The sequence below is a fragment of the Ailuropoda melanoleuca genome, chromosome 15, assembly GCF_002007445.2.
Source record: "Ailuropoda melanoleuca isolate Jingjing chromosome 15, ASM200744v2, whole genome shotgun sequence".
In the NCBI taxonomy this organism is placed as follows: Eukaryota; Metazoa; Chordata; class Mammalia; order Carnivora; family Ursidae; genus Ailuropoda; species Ailuropoda melanoleuca.
In genome coordinates this window covers 81600056-81628050 of record NC_048232.1, presented here as the reverse complement: position 1 = coordinate 81628050, position 27995 = coordinate 81600056, and the positions used below count along the sequence as shown (strand labels likewise).

The following is a 27995-nucleotide window of genomic DNA, read 5'->3' as shown; positions in this document are numbered from 1 at the left end:
GCCAATTTGTTTTCCACCAGCAGCATACGAGAGCCCTTCCATGTACCTTTGCCAATGTTGTGCATTATCAATTTGTTGCTATTCCCACGAGGGGGATATGGTCCTTTTTTATTGGTTCAATACGAATGCTTTAATTATGAGTGAAGTTAAGTCTGTTTTTCTTTTTCTTTTTTAAGATGTTATTTATTTATTTGAGAGAGAGAGCATGAGCAGGGAGCCCACGGGACTCAATCCCAGGCCCCTGAGATCACGACCTGAGCTGAAGGTAGACATTTAGCCGACTGAGCCACCCAGGCACCCCTATTTTCCTATATTTATAATAGTTTGGAACTTCTTTTTCTATGAAATGCCTGAGTCTTTAGTTTTTTTGGTTTTTTCTAAGTAGAAATCTTTCTTCTTCTGAGGTGAGGTTCTTAGTGTTTTGCTCATTATTCATTTGTAGAAGCTCATTTCTTAGTCATATGTGTGGCAAAAATGTTTACTATTGAATCGTTTTACTTTATGGTGTTTTCTGTGAGAAAATTGTAATGTTTTACAGTCATATTTATTGGTCTTCTCTTTTATGGCTTCTTGATTTCATTTCTTACTCAGAAAGATGTTTACCACTCTAAAATTATATGAAATATTCTCCCAATTTTTTTCGCAGTGCAAAAACTACTCGGATAAACCAGATGTCACCAGGGGTCACTCTGCTCCTTTGAATTTAGCTAAAGATTGGCTTAAGCATTTGCCATATGATTTGTTTGAAGCCCAGTCTTCTCTCCACAGGTCTGTGGACTCTGGGGGCTTGTTTTTCCTGGCACTGAGGTCCTCTTCTGTCCCGGATGCGCTCTGCACAGACCACATCAGCCCAAATACGGAGCTCACCTCTTTCCTTCACTTTTGCAAAACCGCCCACACAGGCCTGTGCGTGTGTAGTGAGGATAGAAGGTATTACTGGGTTTAAAGAGGTGGGAAGAAGGGGGACCCTATCACAGTGGTTGACAACAGTTATGTGAGTTACCCTTCTTACAAACCCTGTAGTTGCCCCACCGGTTAGACCCCCTCCCCCAGCCCTCTCCATTTTCCTCTCCTCTTTCTCCCATCTCCAATTCCTGCTCATTTCTGACGCAGAGCAGCGTAGCTCTCGCTCTGCCTTTGGCTCTAAGCTTCTCACCAAGTGGCTAATTGCTGTGTGTTCCTGAGCAAAGACAGTCTTCTTGATGTGGGAAACAAAGGCAAGAGAACGAAATGAGATCTCCTTACTGCCTACAGCCCGTTGACCAATCCTTGAGACAGGCAGAAGGACCTTCCTTTGGGAGCTCGGCCACCTTGATGTTGACACTTTGCTAAGGGTGAAAGGCAATCTTAGCCCGACCCCCAGGGTCCTGTCAGTCTACTTTAACATAGAAAAATTCCTTTAGAAACTTCCTTCATCTCTATTTCCCCAGGATACGTGTTAGCAATCATCCTCCAAGCATATGGCCCACTGTCTGAAGGGTCTCATGACTAGGGTTTTACTAGACAGTAGCAAATGACCTTTTCCTCACAGCAGTAGCCCGTCTAGATCCTGGAAACCTTGCTTCCAAAATTCCTTAGACTTAACACTATCCCTGGGGCACCTGGGTGCCTCAGTCGTTAAGCGTCTGCCTTCAGCTCAGAGCGTTAGTGATCCCAGGGTCCTGGGATCGAGCCCCACATCCGGCTCCCTGCTCCACTGGGAGCCTGCTGCTTCCTCACCCACTCCCCCTGCTTGTGTTCCCTTTCTCGCTGGCTGTCTCTCTCTCTGTCAAATAAATAAATAAAATCTTAAAAAAAAAAAAAACTGGGGCGCCTGGGTGGCACAGCGGTTAAGCGGCTGCCTTCGGCTCAGGGAGTGATCCCGGCGTTATGGGATCAAGCCCCACATCAGGCTCCTCTGCTGGGAGCCTGCTTCTTCCTCTCCCACTCCCCCTGCTTGTGTTCCCTCTCTCGCTGGCTGTCTCTATCTCTGTCAAATAAATAAAAATCTTAAAAAAAAAAAAAAAACCCACTATCCCTAACCCCCTCCCAACCTGAAAGTATATAATCGGCCACTCCTCACTACCCCAGTGCAGCTCTTTCCGCCCACGGGTCCTGTTCCAAATAAAACCACCTTTTTAATAAAGATGCTTTTATTAAACCACCTTTTGGCACCGAAGATGTCTCAAGAATTCTTTCTTGGCCGTAGGCTCCGAACCCCAGCCTTTTCTATATCACCCTCCCTGTGGTAAATTCTGGTACCAGCTAAGATAATTTTTTTATATCCCACTACAGCAGGAATGCAAGGGGAACTCGGTAACTGGATAGAGACATTGGGATTAAAAACCCTGCAGAATGGTGAACAGTAGAGCCTTTGGCTTAACACCAGGAAGAAGGAAAGGACTCTCAATTCCACCTCCCTTTGAAGTTGTTCTCCACCCAGACATCCAACTTCAGGGCTCCCTCACTTCCCTAGACCTCAAAGGATTTTCCTTACTTTCTTGCAAGCTCCTCCATTCATTGAAAATGATTTTAAGGGGCACCTGGGTGGCTCATTTGGTTGGGCATCTGCCTTCAGCTCAGGGCGTGATCCCAGGGTCCTGGGATCCTGTCCCACATCGGGTTCTCTGCTTAGCGAGGAGTCTGCTTCTCCCTCTCCCTCTGCCTACTCTTGCTTGCGCATGAACTCTCTCTCTCTGGCAAATAAATAAAATAAATAAATAAATACTTTTTAAAAATAAAAGGATTTTACAAATATTTACTAGCATTTTTTAGATGTTTTATGAGTTTAGAATGTCCCATTAAAATTTTAAATGTATGCACCTGTGACCTAGCAGTTCCATTTCAGATGACCTATCCTGTAGAAAGGTTTATACGTGGCCACCCATTACATTAACCCGGACTGGAAAGAAAACTTAAATTCCTGTAGATAAAAAACTAAATTGTGAAATGTCCATAATATGGATACTGTGGCTATTAAAAACAATGAGACAGTTTTTGTTTGTTTGTTTTTTTGGTTTTTGGGTTTTGGGTTTTTTTAAGGTGCAAAAAGGCACTTTTATTATAGCATGAGGACAGGACCCGTGGGCAGAAAGAGCGGCACTGTGATTGTGAAGAGTGACTCATTATATGCTTTTAAGTTTTGTGGGGGAGAGGGTAGAGATAAAGGAAGTCTCTAAAGGGATTTCTGCACGTTGAAGAAGACTTAGGGATCCTGGAGGTCTGGCTATTGTCGAGCTAAGGTTGCTTTCAGTCTCCCACAAAACATCAACATTAAAGCTGCCATGCGTTCCTTGAGGAATGTCGTGCTCTGCATGTCTCAGGTGTTTATCAGTGGGCTGCAGGTTGTAAGGAAATTTAATTTTATCTACATTTCGCTTGCCTTTATTCTCCTCATCATGTTCCCCCCTGAACAATGTTGACCCTTAAATCTTTTAAGGTTGCCGAGGGTGCAAGGTCTTATCTTCGGTACCTTCTTCCTGCTGAATAGGGGCATAGAGATGTCGCTACCTATGGGTCAACATTGGTCAGTTGGGGAATTTATATATATAGGAATATCGAAGGGCAGAGGCAGCCGAATCCAAGGTAGACAACATGTGAGTCCAGTGAGACAGATTTCTAGCTTCTAACATCAAAGAAGTTAGTTGACAGTGTCTAAAGTTCACAAATCAAGAGAACATTACAGGTAATGTATTTAGATACTGGTAAGTGAAAAATTAAAGAAAGAAGATGTTATATAAGAATATGATTCCATTTTTATTTTTGAAATATATTTTTGGTATAAATTGGTATGTGCATACAAGAAGGCTTGGAATGATACCCAGAAAAGTGTTTGTAGTATTTATTCTTAGGCATGCAAGTGTGGATAAGGGAGACTTTTATCTTTTACTTTTTACCTTTTTTAAAATATTATATGATTTTTTCATAGAGAACATGAATTTATTTTGTAAAAAAATAATAGGGGTTTTCATCCTCAGAGATAGCATAAAAATGATCTCTAAGTGTCAAAATAAAAAACTTTAAAAAAAAATTTTTTTAAAGATTTTATTTTTATTTATGTGACAGAGAGACAGCCAGCGAGAGAGGGAACACAGCAGGGGGAGTGGGAGAGGAAGAAGCAGGCTCATAGCGGAGGAGCCTGATGTGGGGCTCGATCCCGGAACACCAGGATCACGCCCTGAGCCGAAGGCAGACGCTTAACGACTGCGCTACCCAGGCGCCCCAAAATAAAAAAACTTTTTAAAAAAGGAGTTCTGTTGGTCTAGAACAAGAGGACAGTCCCACTTCAAAACATTTCATTGAACATGCGTGCAGAAGGAGGGGCCTGGCTGGAGACTGCCCGGGAGTTATTGAAAGCGCTAAGGATGTCTAGGTTGGAGAAGACGAGACATAGTGAAGATCAAGGGCTCTCCTCCAGTATTTTAAGGACCATTCTGTAACCCATGGTTCTGGAGGAAGATGGGTTGGAATTACAGAGAGTCAGATGTTGGGTAAGAAAGAACTTCCTAAGGTCCAAACTGTCATCTTAAACCAGCTTCAGCCCTTGGCTCTGCTGCAGACCATCTGCTGGTCTTGCTGCAGCCCTGGCTCTCAAACCAGCTCGCTCCTCTTGCCAGGTCTCTGATGCCAACCCTTCACTCTGGCTCCTACTCTGCTTTCTCCCTGCCCCTTGGATCTGATGTTCCAGAACTTCTCGTCTTGCTCACTGGCCAGCATATGCCCAGTGCTGTGGCTAGGAGCCAGCCCTTTCCACTCCTGTCCCTAGGTCCCTGCACCCACGGCCCCTCCCCTGCCTTGCACCTGTGAGGAGAAATCAGATGCTTACACAATGGAACTGGATGTTGCTGAAGGTAGTATGTTGCTTGCTTCCAAAGTTAGGGAAGCAAAAACGGACAATTACCTGTGGGGAATATTATTGAAAGGAAGTACAGTAGTTGGAATTCTTTGCTTATAAGTAACAAAATCTGTCCTGGGCCAACTTGAGCAAAAACTAGAAGGCTGTTGAGTAGCTAGAAAGTCTGAAATTGAGTCCAGGCACCAGGAGAAGAATCATGGCAGTTTCAGCCCTTGACCCATCTCTTCAAGGTGACATGTCTGGAATGGGTGAACCCCCATGTGTTTTCAGTCTATAGTGTACCCCACTCAAGACTCAAAATCCCAGGAGCAGACTCTGGAAGAGCCTGTGAAGACCTCTGGGGACCCCTCCAGTGCCCTCATGGGGGAGCAGGACTTCTGACTTAAAGTCCCCTCAAGCCCGGAGCAGTAGAGGGCAGGTAAACTCCCCTAAGCACGAGAATCAGGGCCGGTCAGGAAAGGAGGATGGATTCTGACAGCCAAAAGAAGAACTCTAGGATGAATGTAGAGCTAGATTAGTGGATCCTGGATTCACTTTGGAATTTTCTAGACTTTGAAAAAAATTTTAAATAAGTTCATTAAAGCAAAATGACTGCTATCTACCATCACCCTCGTTTCATAGAAGAAAGGTCATTAATACCAAAAAGGAGAAAGGTCATTCAGAATAAAAGAAAGGTCTTAAAGTGAACAAAGGTACTCTATGTCAGATTTATGGCGATCTTTTTGTCCTTGTTGCCTTCATTTCCCTGGAGACCAGTGGACACAGACGCGCCCCCAGTTTGGCGGTAGGGCTTTAGGGATTGTCGGGCTAAGCGATCTGTAGGTTCCCCACCAGTCTCAAGTTTCTGTGAAGCCAGTGGGATCTTACTGTCAAAGAGTAGTTCTCCAGTGGGGGCGAGTTTGCCCCCTAGGAGACTCGGCCATGCCTGGAGACGTTTCAGGTCGTCACAACTCGGGGTGAGCAAGGAGATAAGAGTCCTACTGGCATCTAGAGACTAGGGATGCCACTCAACATCCTGCTATCCACAGGACATCTTCCAGCACAAGGAATTACCTGGCCCAACACGTCAAAGTGATGAGGTTAAGAGACTGTGCTATAGACAGAAAAAAAAAATCTCATGAAGCCCTTGAAATGGAAAGTACTAGAGAATAGTGCACTCAGGTGTTGTCACAGCCCTTATTCACGAGGCAGACTTTTTTAAGTTAAATTATATCTGCTTCTTTAAAATGTATTTTTTCTTTAAATACAAAAGTATTTTACATTGAGTAATTAGTATTTAGTACATACTCGTTATTGACGTTGTTGGGAAAAGGCAGAGGAATAATAAGTAAGGGAAACAAATCACTGTTGGCCCCAGTCCTTTCTCTTTCCTGAGATGCCTCCTCTCAGCTATAGCGCATCCGAAGGAGACTTTTTGATTTTCCTGCCCCACTAACCTGTTCCTTCCTGGGTCCTCCCACCCGAGCAGCCGGGACTTACACCTGCAGTGACATCCTTGACTTCTCCCCTTACTCTCATGTTCAGTCCTCCAACAAAGCAGCGAATTGCCAATCCCATCACGTCTCACCCCTCTCCGCAACTGCTCAGCTCAGCCCCAGCCCAACAGTGCCCACCCCTGCAGAGACCTCTTGGACCACCCCTCAGGGCCACGCGCCCACGGCAGGCCTTTCTCTACACACCAGTCAAGGGGATCAGTAGAGAAATGAATCCAGTTCTGTTGAACCCCAGCTCAAACCTTCCAGTGGCTTCCATCACACTTAGAAAAGAGCCTCATTCCTTACCTCCTCATGGGCCTCCCTGACCACCCTGTGGAAAAGATTCCTCCCCTCACCATTCCCCCTTCCCACCACCCTCCATCCCTTGCCCTGCTTGATTCTTATCCAAAGCACCTATTACTCCATAATGTCATGCTATTCCTTTATTTGTTGAATTGTTTATTGTCTTTGTCTCAACTGTAATGCAAGCTCCACAAGGGCTGGAATTTGTCCCCTTCTCGGCTCAGTCTCTAGCACCTAGGACAGTGTTTATACATGGTAGTGACCCAATAAACATTTGCTGAATGAATCATTAACATTTTGGTAACTATACTTCCAGTGTCCTATCTTTCTTTTAAACCGATTTGTTTCATAGAGAAATATATAATGCTATCTACCTGACTTTACATCTCAATTTTTTTATTATTTTAAAATTCATTTTATTTTTTTAGAAGATTTTATTTATTTATTTATTTATTTATTTATTTGAGAGAGTGAGCGAGAGAGAGCAGGAGTGGGGGGAGGGGCAGAGGGAGAAGCAGGCTCTCCATTGAACAGGGAGCCCAACACGAGGCTCGATCCCAGGCCCCTGACGTCATGACCTGAGCCACAGGCAGATGCCTAACTGACTGAGCCACCCAGGCGCCCCTGCATCTCAATTTTTTAATCAACTATTAGTCTGAAGCTGTTTCTTTTTTTTTTTTTTTTAAGATTTTATTTATTTATTCAACGGAGATAGAGACAGCCAGAGAGAGAGGGAGCACAAGCAGGGGGAGTGGGAGAGGAAGAAGCAGGCTCACAATGGAGGAGCCTGATGTGGGGCTCGATCCCATAACGCCGGGATCACACCCTGAGCCGAAAGCAGACGCTTAACCGCTGCACCACCCAGGCGCCCCTGAAGCCGTTTCTTAGGACCAACTCTTCATAAACATTTCAATAGCGGCATGACTATTCCTTGGGATAGAAATATCAATATCTTCTTGAACATGCAGATTATTCTAATCTTTTGCTATAGTCGATATCTCTGCAGCAAGCATCATAGTACTTAAATCTTTTTTCTTTACTTTGGGTAATTTCTTTAGGATAGCTTTCGAAAATTGGAGTTACTGGACAAAGAACATTATTACCTTTACATTTCTTTTTTTTTTTTTTTAAGATTTTATTTATTTATTTGATGGAGATAGAGACAGCCAACGAGAGAGGGAACACAAACAGGGGGAGTGGGAGAGGAAGAAGCAGGCTCATAGCAGAGGAGCCTGATGTGGGGCTCGATCCCAGAAGACCGGGATCACGCCCTGAGCCGAAGGCAGACGCTTAACCGCTGTGCCACCCAGGCGCCCCTACCTTTACATTTCTTAATCCATGCTGTAACAATGACAGCATGTAATTTTTTCCACTCTCTTTCCCACTCAGTCTCACCCAGCCTGCAAAAGCCCTGAGCTGACGTCCAACTTCTTCAACATTTATGGGAAGAGCCCTCTGATTGCGTACTTCCTCCAGAACTATGCCAGTCTGCGGCAGCATGGTGAAGACGTGTTGATAGTCAGGAGGGAAAGAACCAAGAGCATCCCATATCCTTTCCACCACGGGCAGGGCACGTGTTATTATTCTAGGCCTCTGCTTCCTCCTCCCAGAACGAGGGTGTGGAAAGGCACCCAGCCCTTAGCACCGTGCCTGGCACGTGCTCATCAAGGGTAGTCATTGATACGAGCCCACGGCTCAGAATCTTGCTCATTTTTTTCCAGGTTGGCCTCATGAACTGGCTGCGTGGGATCTTGGGCAAGTCAAATTTCCCTGGGGGTAAAATCTCTTCCCGTCTACCAGGGAGAAAGCTAACTAGGTGCTGGAACATTCTTTGCAGCTCCATAATGACTCCCATATGCTCATTGACCCCAGAGGATGTACTGATCAGGATCTGGGGTCCAGATATGTGTTTCTTCTAACATTGTCCTCACACACACACCCCTCCTCCAGACCCATCAGCAAATCTCTGGCCCTCTTAGCGTTTATCTTAAAGATTTTTTTTTTTTTAAAGATTTTATTTATTTATTTATTTGACAGAGAGAGAGACAGCCAGCGAGAGAGGAACACAAGCAGGGGGAGTGGGAGAGGAAGAAGCAGGTTCATAGTGGAGGAGCCTGATGGTGGGGCTCGATCCCAGAGCACCGGGATCACGCCCTGAGCCGAAGGCAGAAGCTTAACCGCTGTGCCACCCAGGCGCCCCTATCTTAAAGATTTGGTAGCCAACTCAGATCTTAAGAAAACAGATGTGACATGTTGGTGTCCTGAGTCCTAGCGCTTTACTGTAGGGGTCAGAACATGGAATCAAGTCAACTTGGACTCAAGAACCAACTCAGCTGTTGACCAGCCAAGTGATCTTAGACAAATTTCAGTTTGTTTCTGAGCCTCATTTTTTCTATCTATGAAATGGGATAACAGCACCTGCCTTCTAGGGCTGTTATGAGGAATTCAGGCACAATAGCAATAAAGGCTTGGCATGGAGCCCGGACGTTACCTGTCTGCACAGAGCTCCCCGTCAGGGGGAGCTTCCTGAATGAACTAGGTAACACCTGCCCTTAGAGAACTCATATCCCCAGGCGTATGTATATGCCTATAGGCAGAGGGCACTAACGGTCACATTTCACAGCACTTTACTCTTTATAAAGCGCTTTCCTATGTATCACCTCACTGCTCTGTAGACAGTGTAGGATAGTGGAGGGGGCCTGGTATGGATACACAGCCCCAGGTTTGAGTCCAGCTCAGCAACCCACTGGCCTTAAGATCTCAGGAGCACAGCTTAACTTCTGAGCTCAATATCTTTATCAACTTCTTTGTAAAATCAGGATAATGAGGGGCACCTGGGTAGCTCATTCAGTTAAAGCGGCCAACTCTTGGTTTTGACTCAGGTCATGATCTCAGGGTCATGCGATCAAGCCCTGCTTTGGGTTCTGTGCTGGGCGTGGAGTTGGCTTGTCCCTCTCCCTCCGCTCCTCCCCCTGCTTTTTCTCTCTCTTTCAAATAAATAAATAAATAAATAAATAAATAAATAAATAAATAAAATCTTAAAAAAATAAAATAATAATTATACCAAACCAATAGTGTTATGATCAGGATTAAATGGTATATGGCTAGTTCTAAATAAATAGTAACTATCATAATTATTAACATCATTTAAGGCAGGAACTATTATCCTTATTTTATAGAGAGGAAAATAGAGACATAGAAGATGATGTATCTTGATTGAAATCCCAAACTCCTGAGATTCTGACCAATCCAGAAGGGGTAGAGAGGGTGGGCAAGGAACAGAGGATTTTTCAACATACAAACATGATTTGGGAATGAGGCCTTGAGACTGAAAGTTGGAACCCCTTCCTCTTCACTGCTGTGATAATAGAGTAGGAATGGTATTTATTTGCTTATTTTTTATTGAAGTATAGTTGACTCACTACATAGTTTCAGGTGTACGACACAGTGATAGGACAGTTCTATACATTACGAAGTGCTTCCCAAGGTAAGTGTAGTTGCCATCTGTCACCATACAGAGTGAGAATTTTAGACAGCAGTCTGAAAAGAGCATTTCCTAGCCCTTCCATCAGCAGGAGGAGAGAAGGGCTTTGTCAAAAGACAGGGAATGGGGGCGCCTGGGTGGTGCAGTCGTTAAGCGTCTGCCTTCAGCTCAGGGCGTGATCCCAGTGTTCTGGGATCGAGCCCCACATCAGGCTCCTCTGCTGGGAGCCTGCTTCTTCCTCTCCCACTCCCCCTGCTGTGTTCCCTCTCTTGCTGGCTGTCTCTCTCTGTAAAAAAAAAAAAAAAAAAAAAAAAAAAAAAAAAGACAGGGAATGGCCTGGCCACTGGGGAGGATAGTCCCTTGCCTTCCCCGGTAGGTCACGGCCAGAGAGCAGGAGTCCTTACCTGCTCAGATTTCAGTGATCTGGTCCAGAAACAGGTCATTCTCCCTCCTCTGCCATCTCCCTCCCCCCTCCCCCATGCAGTAGGGCACCCTACTGGTAACGCTCAGAGTCAATACCAACTGACAGTGTGGGCCTTTCCTTGACGGCCGATGCCACTGAGTCCGTCCTGACATATGCTGAGATCATCGACCTGACCCTGAGCAACATGAAGAAGAGAAAGGACAACCTCCACCAACTGAACCGGCTGCACTGGAATGAATGGAATTATTTTGACGAGTACCTAAGAGGACTGCAAGAAAACTTCCTCAGGTACTTAAGGGGCTTAGGGAAGAGGCATTGTTTGAGCATCTGTCTGTTGTTGCACATGACAATTTTTAAAAAAATGTTTTTAAAGCTTTTAAGTAATCTCTACACCCAGTGTGGCACTCAAACTCACAAACCCAAGATTAAGAGTTGCATGGTCCACTGACCAAGCTGGCCAGGCGTCCCTGCACACGACAATTTCTTTTTTACATGCATTTTAAAGATTTACTTATTTTATTTTGAGAGAGAAAGCACAAGCAGGGGCGGGCGGTGCAGAGGGAGAGAGGGAGAGAAAGGGAGAGAATCTTGAGCAGACTCCCTGCTGAGTGTGGAGCCCGACGCGGGGCTCCAACTCATAACCCCGAGATCACGAGCTGAGCCAAAACCAAGAGTCGGACACTTAACCGACTGTGCCACCCAGGTGCTCCTGCACATGGTAATTTTTAATTGGGGGCCGAGCTTTGGGACTCTCTTAAGCACATGTCTTGTGGTCAGAATGTAAACTCCACAATAACAGAGACCAGATCTTTCTTTTCAAATTATTTTTTTCTAACTACAAACACATTTATATTCAACAAAAACAGACAGACAAACCTGGAAAAGCACCTGGAGGTATCCACTGCCAACATTTCTCTATAAATCCTTCCAGCCTTTTCTCCTGGGCCCGTAGACTACTAAAGAAAAGTAGTGGAGTCATACTGTCCGTCTGGTTTTTAGACTTTGTTTTCCCACTCAGCAGCGTATTATGGATATTTTCCTGTGCCTTCTGACTTTTTAAAATATTTTTATTTTATTTAGAAAATTTCCAGGCCTTCCGGAATTATTGCAAGGATGGTGCACTGAACACCATATGCCCGCACTGCGTTTACCAATTATCCACATTTTGCCACATTTTCTTTCTCTCTCCGGTAATTAGGTCAAATTCAGATTTCCCCAGTGGTGCCCAAAATATCCTTTTTGGTTTTACTTGCTGCTCCAGGATCCAATCAAGGATTGGGAATTATATTTTGTTGTCGTATCTCTTTGGTGTCTTTTCACCGATGACAGTGCCCTGCCCCTACCTTCGTTATTATGCCCTTAATCAATTAATACATTATTAATTTTTTGAATAACATAGACTTTTTTGAAAACCCAAGTCACATTCTGGATTTTTCTGATTATTTCTTCGGGTAGCATTTAACGTATTCCAAAATCCCCTATATTTCTTGTAAACTGGACACTGGGGTGATACTAGATGCTTGATTGGATTCAGGGAAGATCTTTTTGCCGAGAACAGCTCACAGATGATGTCGCGTATGCACACTGCACTGCATCAGGAGACACTCAGTGTCGGGTCAGCCGGACAGGTGTCTCTGCCAGACCTCTCCACTGGAAGACCCCTGTTTTATGTAGTTAGTCTGTCATAAGTGGTGTGATTCTTTGAGACTGAATGAATCTGCTCTCCCCAAACCTTCGCCCTGTGGTTTTAGCATCCATTGATGGTCTTTGCCTGAATCAATTATTATAGTTGGGGTTGCAAAATAGTGATTTTTCTACTTCCACCATCCCTTCTCCATTTATTAGCTGGCACCTTTTTCTCTAAAGAAGAGAAAAATCTTCTTTCGCTCTGTATCTCTCTCTCTCATGTCGTCTCTGCCTGCTCCCATAACTCTCTCACGTGGACATCCTGGCTGCAAAAGCAGCTCAGGAAATATTTGGCAAAGAGAAATGAGATTTCCATGCCTGGACCAGCATGGAACTGGCTGGGCACTTCATTACCCAAAATAACACTGGATTCGGTTAGCAAGGGAGAAAGGGGGAATTGTTGTTGGCAAGACATTGGAATCTGCCATCGTAGGAGAGAAAGAAAACAATGAGCATATAGGTAACTGCTTTGTTTTACAAAGTGATGCCGTTGAGTTATTTCCAAATTATGATAACAGGCACGCACAAAAACCTGTTAGGCACCAGCCCCACAAAGATGCAGTTCAGCCTAAATGTTCATCAAAAGGGGATTGGTTAATAAACGCTCATATGTGCGTGCCCTGCAACCAAGAAGAATGGCCACGTCGACCTAATATTCTTATTTTATAAGGAAGGATGATCACAATATATTATTGGACAAAAAAAAAAAACCAAAAAACCAAAAACCTCAGGATATAAAATAGTGTGCACAGTTATTTTTCCCTATTTTACAGAAGCCAAGGTCAAGGACAGAAACTTAGAGGGCCACCACATATGTGGGGAGGACAAAATATGGGGCCAAGGAGAAGGAGGGAGAGCCTGCACGTAAGGGCACACCAGCCATGAGGCTGAGGCAAGCAAGGGCTGAGGGAAGTCGTGATCCGCGGTGGGGGTGCCAGGTGCAGAAGCCTGGGGCTGAGACGGGTTTGGTGATTTGGCAGAGAGTGGTCTCAACAAGGCTGACGTCAGACACCAGAGCCTGGGACATGAGGGGACATGAGGGCTCCCCATGTGTGAGTAGCAGGGCTGTTTCAATGTAAAATGGAAGATCAAGGCTGTGTGAAGGGGGGAGATTGGAAAGATGCAGGTGAGGGAGGAGAGGGTCAGGACTGGGGAAGGGAGAGGGCCCAGGAACAGTTCTTCTTCTTTTTTATTTTATTTTATTTATTTATTTGAGAGAGAGCGCGCATGCGTATGAGCACGGGGAGGGGCAGAGGGAGAGGGAGAAGCAGGCTGCCCCCTGAGCAACAAGCCAGATCCCAGGGCCCTGAGATCATGACCGGAGCCAAACGCAGACGCTTAACCGACTGAGCCACCCAGGCGCCCCCACAGGAATTGTTCTTTAGGGCACTTTGCTTCTGCCTCTGTTACTATGGTTTATTATGTTTCTTCTATATTTCACTCATTATTCCAGCAAATACTTTCAGCAACTTCTATGCACCAGGTAGTGTATTCTGTTTATAACATACATGTTTTGTAATGTCTGTCTCTCCCAGTAGTTGTAACAATTCTTGAAGGGGGGATCCTTGGAATGCCAGAGGCTTAGGGTTTTTTACTTACTGGCTGTGTGACATTGGACCAGTCATATACATCGCTGAGTTTCTGTTTCTTTGTTGGGTAAATGAAGATAGTATTTGCTACTTTGGAGAGTTGTACTGATCAAGTAAAATAAGGCACATAAAGCCGTTTATAGGACCAAGCCCATAGTAGGTAATTCTATCACTTAGAATTAGGTTTAGCTTCGAGTGACAGAAGAACTCAAAATGGTGGCTAAGACAAGATGCAAATCTATTTTTATTATTTAAAAAGGAGTCCAAGAGGGGCGCCTGGGTGGCACAGTGGTTAAGCGTCTGCCTTCGGCTCAGGGCGTGATCCCGGCGTTACGGGATCGAGCCCCACATCAGGCTCCTCCGCTATGAGCCTGCTTCTTCCTCTCCCACTCCCCCTGCTCGTGTACCCTCTCTCACTGGCTGTCTCTATCTCTGTCAAATAAATAAATAAATAAAATCTTTAAAAAAATAAAATAAAATAAAATAAAAAGGAGTCCAAGAGATATGGCAGGTCACAGTGTCAGGGACCCAAGCCCCTTTTGTCTTATTTCTCCGTAATCCTTTGCCCATGATTCATCCTCATGGTCTAAGATAGCTGCTCGAGCTCCAGTCATTGGGTCCATATTCCAGCCAATAGAAAGGAAGATGAAGTCCGAAGAAATGCATTCCTCCTGTGAGTCACAAATAAACCTTCCATTTTTTCATTCCATTGGCCAGAACTTAGCCTCCATAGTTATACCTAGCTATGGCATGAGCAAGACAAAAATAATTTAGGGCTAATATTAAATTTATTCAAGGTTAAGTCTACAGCATATATATTTCAGAAATATATAAGGACATCCTTGTTTAATAAAGGCATCCTTATCAGGTGAATTATAGTATAGGTATTTTCAGTCAGTAGAAACTTTGTAATTATGTGTTAGCAATCTCATTCCTAAATATATCCACTTTTTATTGGATAAGGCATTATCGAGAAGCTCAGCATACCTTCTGTTAATAAAGCGATTCTCAGAATTTTGTCTACAAAAGAAAATGGTGCCCTTGAAACACCATCTGTGCTGTTAGGGGCACCTGGGTAGCTCAGCGGGTTAAGCACCTGACTCTTGATTTTGGCTCAGGTCATGATCTCAGGGTCCTGGGGTGGGGCCCTGCATCATCAGGCTCCAAGCTCAGTGGGGACTCGGCTTGAGATCCTCTCTCTCCTTCTCCCCTGCCCCTCCCCCCACCTCCTGCACTCTCACTCTCTCTCTAAAATAAATAATCTCAAAAAAAAAAAAAAAAGAAAAGAAAAACAACCACAACCCCACATTTGTGCTGTTAGACATCAGGGCAGGGCTACCCTTGGGGAAGTAGGGTTTGACTGAGGGTACGGATGAGGGGGGCTTCTGGGGAGCTGGCAGTGTTCCGTTTCTTGATCTGGGAGCTGGTTACATAGGTATGCTCAGTCCACGAAAACTCCTTGAGCTGCACGTTTATAGTATATGAACTCTGGTATCTGTGTTCCAAAGGAACATACTAGGGAACTCCTTGTATTGCTGTATTCCTTTTCTTCGTAGATATTATAATGGTTTTGTAGTTACTTTCTTAAAAGAGCCATGTCGGGGGGCACCTGGTGTCTCAGTCAGTTGAACATCTATCTTTGGCTCAGGTCATGATCTCAGGGTCCTGGGATCGAGCCCCACATAGGGCTCTCTGCTCAGTGGGAAGCCTGCTTCTCCCTCTGCCTGTGCCTGCCACTCCCCCTGCTTGTGTTCTCTCTCTCTCTGTCAACTGAATAAATAAAATCTTTAAAAATAAATAAATAAAGAATTAAAGAGTCATGTCTGAAAGAGATACCTAATGAAGTGTTTATGGATGAAATGACATGGTATCCAGGATTTGCTTTAAAATCACCCATTTGGGGTGGGGATGAGGGGGTGCGAAAGGAGTAATGGATGATTCAAGATTAACCTTGTGTTGGTAACTACTGAAGCTAGATAATGGGTAAATGGTGTTGATTATGCAATTTTCTTTACTTTTATATATTTTTGGAAGTTTTTGTTTTGTTTTTTTAATGGTGGCCATAACAAAAACAAAAGGTGATAAATGCCCATATGGAATATTACTTGCAGGTGGGCTAGGACTCCTTTGGGACCTCAGTTACCAGTTTATTTCCCAAACAGAACATATCACTTAGAAGCACTGGCTTTGAAGTTGGACAGACCAAAGCTCTGTCTCACTCTCTGAATGAATTATGTCCATCACTTAGCCTGTGTGAGGCTTGGATACCATCTGTAAAACAGGGACACTAATAGTACTCACAGAGTAGTTGTGGGTGAACGGAGATGTCCAGCTCCAAGCCTGGCTCAAAAGAAGTGCTCAGTAAATGCCGACTGTCAGAGATAATACCTGTGACCCCATGCCATGGAAATTGCAGGGTCCAAAGCAGCATAGGACTTGGGGTTGAAAGTCTGCAGTTGGGGAGACCTGGAGCAATCCCCCCTTAAAAAAAGGTAATCCAGGGGTGCCTGGGTGGCTCAGTCGGTTAAGCGTCTTCCTTCTGCTCTGGTTGTGATCTGAGGGTCCTAGGATCGAGTCCCACATCAGGCTCTCTGCTGAGTGGGGAGCCTGCTTCTCCCTCTCCCTCTGCTGCTCCCCCTGCTTGTGCACGCTCTCTCTCGGTCAAATAAATAAATACAATCTTTAAAAAAAAAAAAAAAGAAAGAAAGAAAAGAAAAGGCAATCCAGGGGTCCCTGCTGTAGGTGGAGGAAGAGCCTAGTTTACGTGTGTGGGTGAGGCATGCATTGAGGGAACAGGGTCTGTGGCTGCTGGAGAACTTCAGTGACATGTGGGTCCAGAGCCCGGATCCTCAAACTTGTCTGGGGGCAGAGCACCCCCTGTTCAGAATGCTCTTTGCAGAACTCCATGAAACGTTTCAATGTACGATTCTGTCACACAAACTAAAGATGCTTTTTCTAGTGGAAAATATGAGCCTTGGGCATGTGTGGGTTTCAACATCTCAAGAAATAACAATATAGGAAATATTATCAAGGAATTACATCAGTGTTTTTCCTTTAGAAAATGTGATCATCAGGGCGCCTGGGTGGCTCAGTCAGTGAAGCATCTGCCTTCAGCTCAGATCATGAACCAGGGGTCCTGGGATCGAGCCCCACATTGAGCTCCCTGTTCAGCAGGGAGTCTGCTTCTCCCTCTTCCTCTGCCCCTCCCCCTGCTCATGTACTCTCTTAATCACTCTCCCTCTCAAATAAATAAATACAGGGGCGCCTGGGTGGCACAGCGGTTAAGCGTCTGCCTTCGGCTCAGGGCGTGATCCCGGCGTTCTGGGATCGAGCCCCACATCAGGCTCTTCTGCTATGAGCCTGCTTCTTCCTCTCCCACTCCCCCTGCTTGTGTTCCCTCTCTCGCTGGCTGTCTCTATCTCTGTCGAATAAATAAAAAATAAAATCTTTAAAAAAAAAATAAATAAAATAAATAAATAAATAAATACAATCTTAAAAAAAAAAAAAAAGAAAATGTGATCATAACAAGGACAAATGCAATTTGTTGCTGTTCTTTGCCTCTTTGTTGCAAGCAGAAACAGGCTCCCCGGGGTTAAGAAAAAGTTGTGGCAGAAGATCCCAAAAGTAATAATGTTGTGTCCACAGAATTTCTTCCTTTGACTTGGAAAAAGATCCCCATGGTTGAAATAACCATTGGTTTCGATACAGGCAGGTTGAGTCTGAGGACCCTGGGGAGGGTCCCCCAGGATCAGCCAAGAGGGTCCTTGGCTTGACGCAGGATAGAAATCAAATGCAAGAGAGAAAGTGAAAACAGAGTTTACGGAATAGTACAAATGACAGGTAGAGAATAGTAGACAGAATGTCTGGGAGACTTGGAAAGGAAAGGAGAAGGAGTCTTGTCATTGCCTTGGGTTAGGGGTTTATATTGGAAAGGGGTCTAGGGTGCTCGTTCCTCCAGGAGTCCAGGGTAGGGCCCAATCAGAGGTGAGTGTCAGGTGAACAACAGGTGTTAGTCCATAAATTACTGAAGGTAGGGGTATTGATGCCAGTGTCAGCCTGGAACATGTTGGGATCTCGCTCTTCTCAGACATTATTAGGTGTTTGGGGCCGAGGCCAATATTCAGGGAATGATTAACCATCTTGCTTCCCCCTTGAAGTGGGAACATAGCTTCTCTGGCTTATTCTGAAATGGGGCCGAGCAGAAAAACAGCGGAGACGGAGCCTTTCTAAAATGGAGTCCCTTCAGGGGCACCTGGGTGGCTCAGTCAGTTGAGTGTCTGTCAGGTCGTGATCTTGGATGGTGGGATCGAGCCCTGCGTTGGGCTCTGCGCTCAGCACAGAGTCTGCTTGTCCCTCTCTCTCTACTCCTCCCCCCATTTGCGCACGTGCTCGCACTCCCTCTCTCTCAAACAAATAAATAAAATCTTTAAAATAATATATAAAAATAAAATAAAATGGAGTCCCTTCAGTTTCCCTACCTCTGTTCAGGCCAAGTTCAATGCTGTTTTGTTTTTTTTTTAAAGATTTTATTTACTTATTCGACAGAGATAGAGACAGCCAATGAGAGAGGGAACACAAGCAGGGGGAGTGGGAGAGGAAGAAGCAGGCTCAGCAGAGGAGCCTGATGTGGGGCTCGATCCCATAACGCCGGGATCACGCCCTGAGCCAAAGGCAGACGCTTAACCGCTGTGCCACCCAGGTGCCCCTAATGCTGGTTTTTTAATACCGGTCTCTCTGCATCTATCCTCCATCAGCAGAGAAGTATATTACAGGATCTTAATTCTCACAAATGCATTCTTATTGCTATTTTGTCTACCTTGAGTGCCCACAACCTGCTGCTTCATCAAGTCAATGTCTACTCACGTTTCAAAAGGCAGCTGGTGTATCGCCCAGTTGGGCATTCCCACTGTGTACCCTGTGCTTGTCTGAACACACTCCACTGGAAACCGTCTTCTAGAAGAACAGCAGCAGCAGCTTCTGGCCTTACCTGAGCATGTCTTCCTTTATTTATTGTGGACCAGACACTGCGCTAAGCACCTGACCTGTGGTAACTCCATTAGTCCTCACCACAACCGTGGGTTCTATTATCACCTTCAAAATTCAGCTTTCTTTCAGATCTTCTCTTTTTTTTTTAAGATTTATTTATTTGTCAGAGAGAGAGAGAGCACGCACAAGCAGAGGGAGTGGCAGGCAGAGGGAGAAGCAGGCTCCCCGCTGAGCAGAGAGCTCAGAACCCCAGGATCATGACCTGAGCTGAAGGCATCCGCTTAGCCGGCTGAGCCACCCAGGCGGCCCTCTTTCAGATTGTTGGTTTCTTCTCCTGTCCTTCCGATTTGAGCATATGTTCCTTGAATTCAGGGACCACATCTTATTCCTCTCTGTGTCCCCAAGGACTGACATGCCCACTAGCACACAGCCGGGGCTCCGGACTGAGTAGCTGAGATGTCAGCTCTCTGGCTTCAGTCAGTTGCTCTGGAATGAATAAGTTTGTAAGTATTTGTCTCTCTTTACATATGAAAATAGGAGTGAGAAGATCATGCCGACTGTGCAGTATTTTTCCGTGTGTGCCTTTGTGATTTCCCCACAGGGAGGTGAAGAATATCGATCAAAGAGCATTAGATAAAAAGAAGGCAAACCACATGTTCATCCCACCTTCCACCTTCATTGAGGAATCCCCTGACAAGAAATTTGGAGGAAGTCCTGAGAAGGCGACTGCATTTCTTTTAAGGTTTGTTCTAACAAAGACCATGGAAAAGTGGAAATATGAACACTGTCAGAATTTTTTTTTTTGTAGTTTAAGTACCACACTGGCTATGGAGCACAACATGGGGCTCGAACTCACCACCCTGGGATTAAGACCTGAGCTGAGATCGAGAGTCAGATGCTTAACCGTCTAAGCCACCCAGGCACCCCTGTCAGTATTCTTTATTTTTAAAATTTTTAAATTTATTTTTTATTAACGTAGAATGTATTTTTTTTTAAGATTTTATTTATTTATTTGACAGAGAGACAGCCAGCGAGAAAGGGAACACAAGCAGGGGGAGTGGGAGAGGAAGAAGCAGGCTCCCCGCGGAGGAGCCTGATGTGGGGCTCGATCCCAGAACGCCGGGATCACGCCCTGAGCCAAAGGCAGACGCTTAACGACTGAGCCACCCAGGTGCCCCTAGTATCTTAAAGTAACACATAATATGTCAAGAAGTTACAACTTGATTACAGATTAATTTTTTTTCCTTAATTATAACTTTTATTTATTGATTCATTTTATCACCTTGGACAAGGGCACCCGACAGAGTCATGCTGGCCAGGTCCTTACTCTGTTCTAAGCTTTAATCACCACAGCACTCCTGTAAGATATGGGGGGGTGTTGTCCTCATTTTATCACTGAGAGCTGAGGCTCAGAGAGGTTTAGTGACTACTGCCCAAGCTCTCGCCTTTAGTAGACAGAAGAGCCAGGATTTGAAACCAGCAGCCAGACTCTAGGGCCTGCCCTACAGCCCATTTTTAAGAGAAGTGTTAAGAAGTAAACTTAATATGAAGAGAAGTTTTATCAGTTTTTTTTTCTTTTGATTAGAGAAACAGCCACTGACACTGGAGTATAGCAGCATGGTTTGTACCCCACTGGTTTGGGCTATGAAATCTCTCAGGTTAAGAGGGGCTTATAAATACTGTTATTTCTAACATTCTAATATTTCAGAATGGAAGAAGAAAACAACTAATTCAGTTCATTTTAACAAGTATTCGTTACTCTGTCCTCTTCCTTAAATATGCTTTAGCCACGTTTTCACCTGGCCAACTCCTACCTGACCCTTAAAGCCAGCATGGGCAGCACCACCTCCAGGAAGTCTCCCTAAACTGCCCTAGTGACTGCCTACTTTGTGTTCTGTGCTTTTCCAAGCTTGCTCCACTGAGTATGACCTACTTTAGTGATGGAATTTTCTGTCTCCCTCTCTGTACTATAAGTCTCCCAAGTTTGAGGACCTCGTCTCATTCAGCATTAAATCTTTTGTACCTGCTTCTATGGCTTGCTCATAGTAAGGATTCAGGGAATTTGGGGTGAAGGAATTCATGATTGGCTAATGTGTGTTTAGCATTAGGCTTCCATTCATTGCTTATCTAAACATTTGACCACATTTTACAACTTCACTCTCTATACCAGTGAAGTTGGGAATCAGTCCTCTTACGAGATCACACTGATTTAAATTTCTTTTGCTTATATTAATACACATTCATCCTTTAAAAATTAAATAGAGAGGCAGCTCTGGGGTCAGACCACCTGGCTGTTAATCCCAGCTCCTCCATCCATTACTAGCTGTGTGACCTACAGCCATTACTTAACTTCTCTATGTCTCAAGTTTCTTCATTTGTAAAATGGGAATGAAATAGTTAGTAGAGCATAAGGTGGTTATGACGATTCAATGGGTTAACATTTGTAAAGCACTGAGAACAGTGTCTGATGCAAAGTAGTATATAAGTATGCATTAAATTAACTGATTAATGGGGCGCCTGGGTGGCTCAGTTGGTTGGGCATCTGTCTCTTGATTTCGGCTCAGGTCATGATCTCAGGGTCATGGGATACAGCCCCAGTGAGCTCCGCACACAGTGGGGTGTCTGCTTGAGATTCTCTCTCCCTCTACCGCTCCCCACCATGCACACGTGCTCGCTCGCTCTCTCTAAATAAATAAATCTTTTTAAAAATGAAACTGATTAACTATGAAAAGCATAATATAAGTGCTTATTAAATTAATTAGTTAATGGTTCAGCAAAGCTGGTTACATAAGATTGCACTCCTCAGGACCCCCTTTCCATTCCCCAGCAACACGTTTTCCATTTTCTTCAGATTGTTTTGGTGTTTGCTTTCCTATTGCTGTCAAAATATCATGGTCCTCCGGCTCCTTGATATTTCAGTGTTAGGCATTGAGTTCTCACCAGGGAACACGAGGATTGCGCTCTCTCTCGTATGCACATACTTCCAGTCCCATCCTCCCAGTGTGTTTCTGTGGTGATTTGGTTTGGATCACGAATCAGCACTGTGACACCATCAACACAATTGCCCTGAGCCATGGAGATTGCTATGGTTTTTTTCTCTTTCTTGTAAAACTGTTTGCTACCCCTGGAACTAAGTTTCTCTCCCTTTTTGATCTGCCTGTTTTCTTGCCTTTTTTTTTTTTTCCTCATGTACTTACCACAACTTATCTCTAAATTCCCCTTGGTTATATAAATCTCCCCCCAGTACATTCAGACACATTACACAGTCTTTCCATTTCACCTTCATTCCCCAGTCTTCTGACCAGTTTCCCTCTGAGTGGTTGATTTTAGGCTGTTTATGTAACCCTGGAGACTCACTTCCTCATTCTCTTCTTCTCACTGGCCTTTTCATCTGTTTCTGTTTGTGTCTTTATGATTCATCCACAGGGAGGACATCAAGAAGTCAAAACCAATGCAGAAAAAGGAAGCCAGAAGCCAGCTTCCTTACCCCTCACCTTCTAGCTCACCTGAATGATGAATCTTTGTCCAAGCATTGGGACAACTTTTGCCTGAAGCCGGCCCATGTTGTTGGGTTTCATCTAAAACAGAAACAACAAAACAATAATGCCACAACACATTTAGTTGTTCCCAGTCCATGGGACAAAGAATATTAAAGTTCACTTCTACCCTGGGCCAAGGTCAGGATTTAAATGGAAGTTAAGTCACCTCATTTACTCATGCATTGACTTACTAATTCTTTCACTCACTAATTAGTAGTAATACTATGGAAGATATAATATTATCGTACAACACAGTAATAGTAATCATAGGAGACATTAATTGAGTACTTAATGATGTGCTGAGCTCTCTGGTAAGTCCTGTTTAGACCTTATCTTGGTTAACCCTCCTAGTGGCTCCCCACCAGGTGAGTATTGTCACCTCCATTTCTCCTGGGAGGACACTGGGGTTTGGAGGGGTTGAGCAAGCCCTCTAGATGTCTGTTTTCTACCATGCCTGCAGCAGTCCCTGAGGATACAGAGATGAATAAAGACGCATTCCCTGGCCTTAAGGCTCACAGTCTGGAAGAGGGGAAGGATGTAGAGGCCAATAAATACATTAAATCTGCGCGGAATCCAAGAACCAAAGAGAAAGTGACTTCCTTGAGACTCAGAGGTACAGGGGCCCATATGTGGAAGGAGCTGGGCTGACGGGTGTGGCTTTTATCACTAGGGGGTGACCTGGTCTGTGTTAGAGCAGTCTGCCTGGCAATGCCCAGTGGGAAGAAAACAAGCAGATGGCTGTTTGCCTGAATCAAGAAGAAAATAAGTGCATTCTTGGGATCTCCAGTGTCTCCCACAGATACGTATATTCACTTGAATAGTCCCGGTGAAGAGATGGGGGAAGGGTGATAAGGAAGGAATTCAAGCTTTGGCCCCAGAAAATTCAGGGCTTTGACTCCCTACCCTTCCTCAAAATAGATGTCTGACTTCAGGCCTAGTAGCTGTGTGACTCGACCTTTTCTGAACTTGTTTTCTTGAATGCAGAAAGGGAATGCCTGCCTAGTGATAGTGTTGTGATAGTGAAATAAGATAATTTATGCGAAGTTCCTGCCGCATGGTATTTCACTTGGTCATTGCTACCAGCTATTGTTGTTGTCATTGCTGTTAAGAAACATACACTTCTCCTGGGGCGCCTGGGTGGCACAGTGGTTAAGCGTCTGCCTTCGGCTCAGGGTGTGATCCCGGCGTTATGGGATCGAGCCCCACATCAGGCTCCTCCGCTATGGGCCTGCTTCTTCCTCTCCCACTCCCCCTGCCTGTGTTCCCTCTCTCGCAGCTGTCTCTATCTCTGTCGAATAAATAAATCTTTAAAAAAAAATAAGAAAGAAACGTACACTTCTCCTGAAACCAGGACATACGGAGCAATTGCCATGTGCACGGTGCCATACAAAATGCCCAGAGCTTTCTCACACCTTCCCTTCCCATTATTCAAATTACAGTTAACTCTTTATTTACAGTTTCTCTAAGGAGCCACACTCTCTCCTGTTTCTGGCCCTTTTGCCTGTTGCTGCTTCTGTACCTGAAAATCCCTTCTCCCTCTTCACTGTTAAGTCCCAACCTCACTCATTCCTCCTCCTCCTTCAGGACCCCACATAGACATCCTCTCCTTCGGGAAGCCTTCCCTGATACACCACCAGCAAAGTTGGCGTATGGACCCCTCCTATGTGCTCCCACGGCCTTTCATGTCCCTCCGTCTTGGGAGCAGTGACCATAGTGCATGTGATTGCCTGTCAGCCTATCTGTTTCTACTAGCCCCCTCCCAGAAGAAGGTCTCCTGGTTTTCTGGACCCAGGGCAAACCGCATTGCTGTCTTTCAGGACAATCCTTTGCACAGCTTGGGACCAAGATCTCTGCACAGACCCCTTCTGGAAATTACTGAGGATTCCTAACCATAGGCCCCTCAGGAAGTTCAAGATGAAAAGACCTGGGGCGCCTGGGTGGCGCAGTCGTTAAGCATCTGCCTTCAGCTCAAGGCGTGATCCCGGTGTTTGGGATCGAGCCCCATATCGGGCTCCTCCGCTGGAAGCCTGCTTCTTCCTCTCCCATTCCCCCTGCTTGTGTTCCCTCTCTCGCTGGCTGTCTGTCTCTGTCAAATAAAAAAATAAAAATCTAAAAAGAAAAGAAAAGACCTGTCTCTGCTCTTTGTAACTATTAAAAGGGAAAATTATGGTGAGGAATACTTTGCCCTTTATAAGGGGAAGGGGGTAGAACGTTGCAGGGAACTAACATTTAAGAAGCATTTACTGTAATGGATAAAACAAGTGAGTAATTGTGTAATACTCCAGTTCTGTCATTCCCAGTGTTGCTGAGAACCAGCGTCCTCAGCATTGCAGAAAGGAAGTTCCAACGTTGAGCTAGAAGAGACAAAGTTAAAATCCTACTGTCCTGATTTTGAACTGATGATGAATTAAGGATGTATTTTATGTTTAAAAACAAACAGTTGCCTGAGTAACCGAGAGATGGGTTGTCTAGAGAGGGGAGGGGAGGAGAGAATAGAAGGGGTTACAAAGAAGTCTGAAGAAACTTTTGGGGTGATGGATATATTCACTCTCTTCATTGTTGTGGAAGGTTCTCAGGTGTAGACACATTTTAAAAATGTGCACTCTCTGGTATGTCACTTATACCTCAAGCTATTTAAAACAGAAACAAAAACCCTATTTCCTAACTCTGTCCGTTGAAACGACCTAGAAATAAAGACTGCAGTTGCGATGCCCAGACTGTGATCTTGAAATACTGTTTGCGCTAAAAGAATTCAGGGATCCTTGAAGAAATGTCTGGTTCCCAGTCTAGGGCAAGGAAATCATGAGATGACTTGTGACACTAGGACAACAAAGAAGCTACTAAAGACAAGAGTCCTGTCAGAAAAAGTCAGGAGCCAACTTGAGATCTCATTGGCTAAAGATGGGCTAATTTAGGGGCACCTGGCTGGCTTGGTTGGTAGAGTATGCAATTCTTGATCTCAGGGTCATGAGTTCAAGCCCCACATTGCGCGTGGAGCTCACTTTAAAAAAAAAAAAAGGTTGGGACAATTGAAGCATTTTAGTAATAATAATTGCCATGGATTGAAGCACATCAAACACATTTTCACTTAAAGATTCATATTGCTTTAAAGAGATTAATCGGTCACCATTGAAAGACACTAGGGAACCAATTCATTATTCTGAAACCTGGTAAATAAGGGAGGAAAAGTCAGCATTTATCATGCCATTTCCATACAAACCTTATTACCGGGTAACCAAACAGTAGATGAGGGGACGTTTCTCTTTTAGAAGTATTCCCCTTAATAAATTAAAAGGAACAATGGAATTAATGTATTACTATTTTGCAACCCCTAATGAATTAATCAATCTAGGTTGATCATCAATAGCTGCTAACATCCCCAAAAGATTAGAAGCCATTAAATGCCTCCTAATGGTAGACCACCTATAAAATAATCATTACCTAATAACCAAACTTGGATCTGATCTAGACCTTACATCCAACTACTGTAATAGGAAATACAGAGAACAGAGGAGATTATCACACCAGGATGCAATCAGCAAAATCCGGGCTCTGGAAAACTCCATTTTTAAATAAATGACTCCATTTTTGGGGTGCCTGGGTGGCTCGGTCTGTTAAGTGTCTGCCTTTGGCTCAGGTCATGATCCTGGAGTCCTGGAATCATGCCCTGAGTCAAGTCAGGCTCCCTGCTCAGCGGGGAGTCTGTTTCTCCCTCTCCCTCTGCTCCCCCCCCCACTCATGTTTTCTCTCTCTCTCTTGCTCTCTCTCAAATAAACAAATAAAATCTTTAAAAAAAAAAGACTCCATTTTTTTAAAACAAGTCACAAGGAAAAAAAGAAGGAAATCTATAGATTTTTCAAAAGAGGGTCGAAAGGCATCAGTCAGTTGCTACATGTAGACATTTTTTGATCCCAGTTGAAACAAACTTTAAAAAATAGATGGCATTGATGGGACAGTTGACTATTTGAATGCTGCCTATATATTTGATATTAAAAGTTATTAATTTTTAAGTGTGCTAATGGCATTATGGTTCTGTTTTTAAAAAGAGTCCTTATGTTTTAGAGATACATACTGAAATATTCACAGAAGAAATTATATGATGTACGGAATTTGCTTCAATATAATATGAGAGGGAGTAAGTGGATGGAGATACAAGTGAAATAAGGTTGGCCATGTGTTGAAAGTGGTTGAAGCAGGGTGATGGAAATATTACATTATTTTACCTTTGAATATATTAGAAATTATCCATAATAAAACAATTCAAGGTTTTTACTATGAACTAAACACTTTTTTTAAAATTTTATTTTTAAGTAATCTGTACACCCAATGTGGGGCTTGTACTCACAACCCCAAGATCCAAGAGTCACTTGCTCCACTGACTGAGCCCGCCAGGCACCCCTGAACTAAACACTTCTAAGCATATTTCCACATTATTTTATTGTCTTCTCACTATAGTTTTGTGAGTGAGGTACAATTTTCCCCATTTTCAAGAGGACTTTCTTGGCTGAAGCCACCCCTGGCTTTGACTTACACAGTTCTCCTAGATATTCTCCTTGGCCTCTCTCTTGCCCCCTTCAACCCATTCTTCACACAGCAGCCCAAATACTTCGCGTGTATTAACCCATTTAATTCTCACAGCAACTCAGTACTGTTACTACTGGTTTTCAGATGAGGAAATGGAGGCACAGAGGTTAAATAATTTCTCCAAGACGACACAGCTAGTAATTGGTTGATCTGTACTATGCAAGCCTGGCTTAGTGGCCACTCCTATGTGTGCTGAAACCATACTTAGATAAACGGAAAATAAAATCACATATGTATATACAAGGTCTGCCATATACTGGTTTAGTATATTGGTTAAGAGCATGGACGCTGGAGCCAGACTGTGAGCCTCAAGAAAGTTACTTAACCTTGTGGTACCTCAGTTCCCCCATCAGCAAATAGGGGTGATAATAGTTCCTATCTCATAGTGTCTTCGTGACCAGTGGTTGCCTTAATCTGTGGAAAGGAGGAAGTGCTGTAATTGTTGGCTGTCATCAGATGTTACCTTTGGCTTCTCCCCTTCACTTCTGAGAGCTGCTTTCTCCCTAGCACCTTCTACCCAGCAGAACCACTTGCAGGTCCCTAAATAAGCCTCTGTGATTATGTTTTGGTGTCTATCTCCCCTACTAGACTCATGGCTCCTGAAGGGCAGAGACCTAGCTTCATCTCCTTCTCCAGCAGAGAGCTGGGATCAAGCTGTGTTTATTTATTTATTTTTAAAGATTTTATTTTATTTATTTGAGAGGGAAAGAGCGAACACAAACAGTGGGAGTGGGAGAGGGAAAAGCAGGTTCCCCGCTGAATACGGAGCCCGATGTGGGGCTCGATCCCACCACTCTGGGATCATGACCCAAGCCAAAGGCAGACGCTTAACCGACTGAGCCAACCAGGCACCCCATCAAGCTGTGTTTAGTAAATGTTGGTTAAACAGCCTGTCAGGGGCATGCCTCTCTGGGCAGCTATGTATGAAGTTGGAAGTTTTTCAAATTTGGAAACAAATCTACATAAATGAGAAAGCCCCCGAATGACTGGTGTGTGTGTTGGGGTGTGTGTGTGTGTGTGTCTGAGTTTCACTGTAATTGTTCTACATACCAATCTATAGCCCCCACTGGGGTTTGTATCTTGTTGGTTGG

The 27995-nt window shown here is 44.3% G+C and overlaps 1 protein-coding gene across 1 annotated transcript in view; it reads left to right on the top strand.

Moving 5' to 3' along the window:
* Positions 1-24352, top strand: part of FAM227A (family with sequence similarity 227 member A) — a 77275-nt gene extending 52923 nt beyond the window's left edge. The window contains exons 15-19 of the mRNA XM_002914581.4: positions 8002-8159; positions 10656-10808; positions 19383-19523; positions 22208-22933; positions 24138-24352. Coding sequence (XP_002914627.1) covers positions 8002-8159; positions 10656-10808; positions 19383-19523; positions 22208-22295 — 540 coding nt within the window. The 3' untranslated portion in view covers positions 22296-22933; positions 24138-24352. The remainder of the gene's footprint in view (positions 1-8001; positions 8160-10655; positions 10809-19382; positions 19524-22207; positions 22934-24137) is intronic.
* The last annotated feature ends 3643 nt before the right edge of the window (positions 24353-27995 follow it).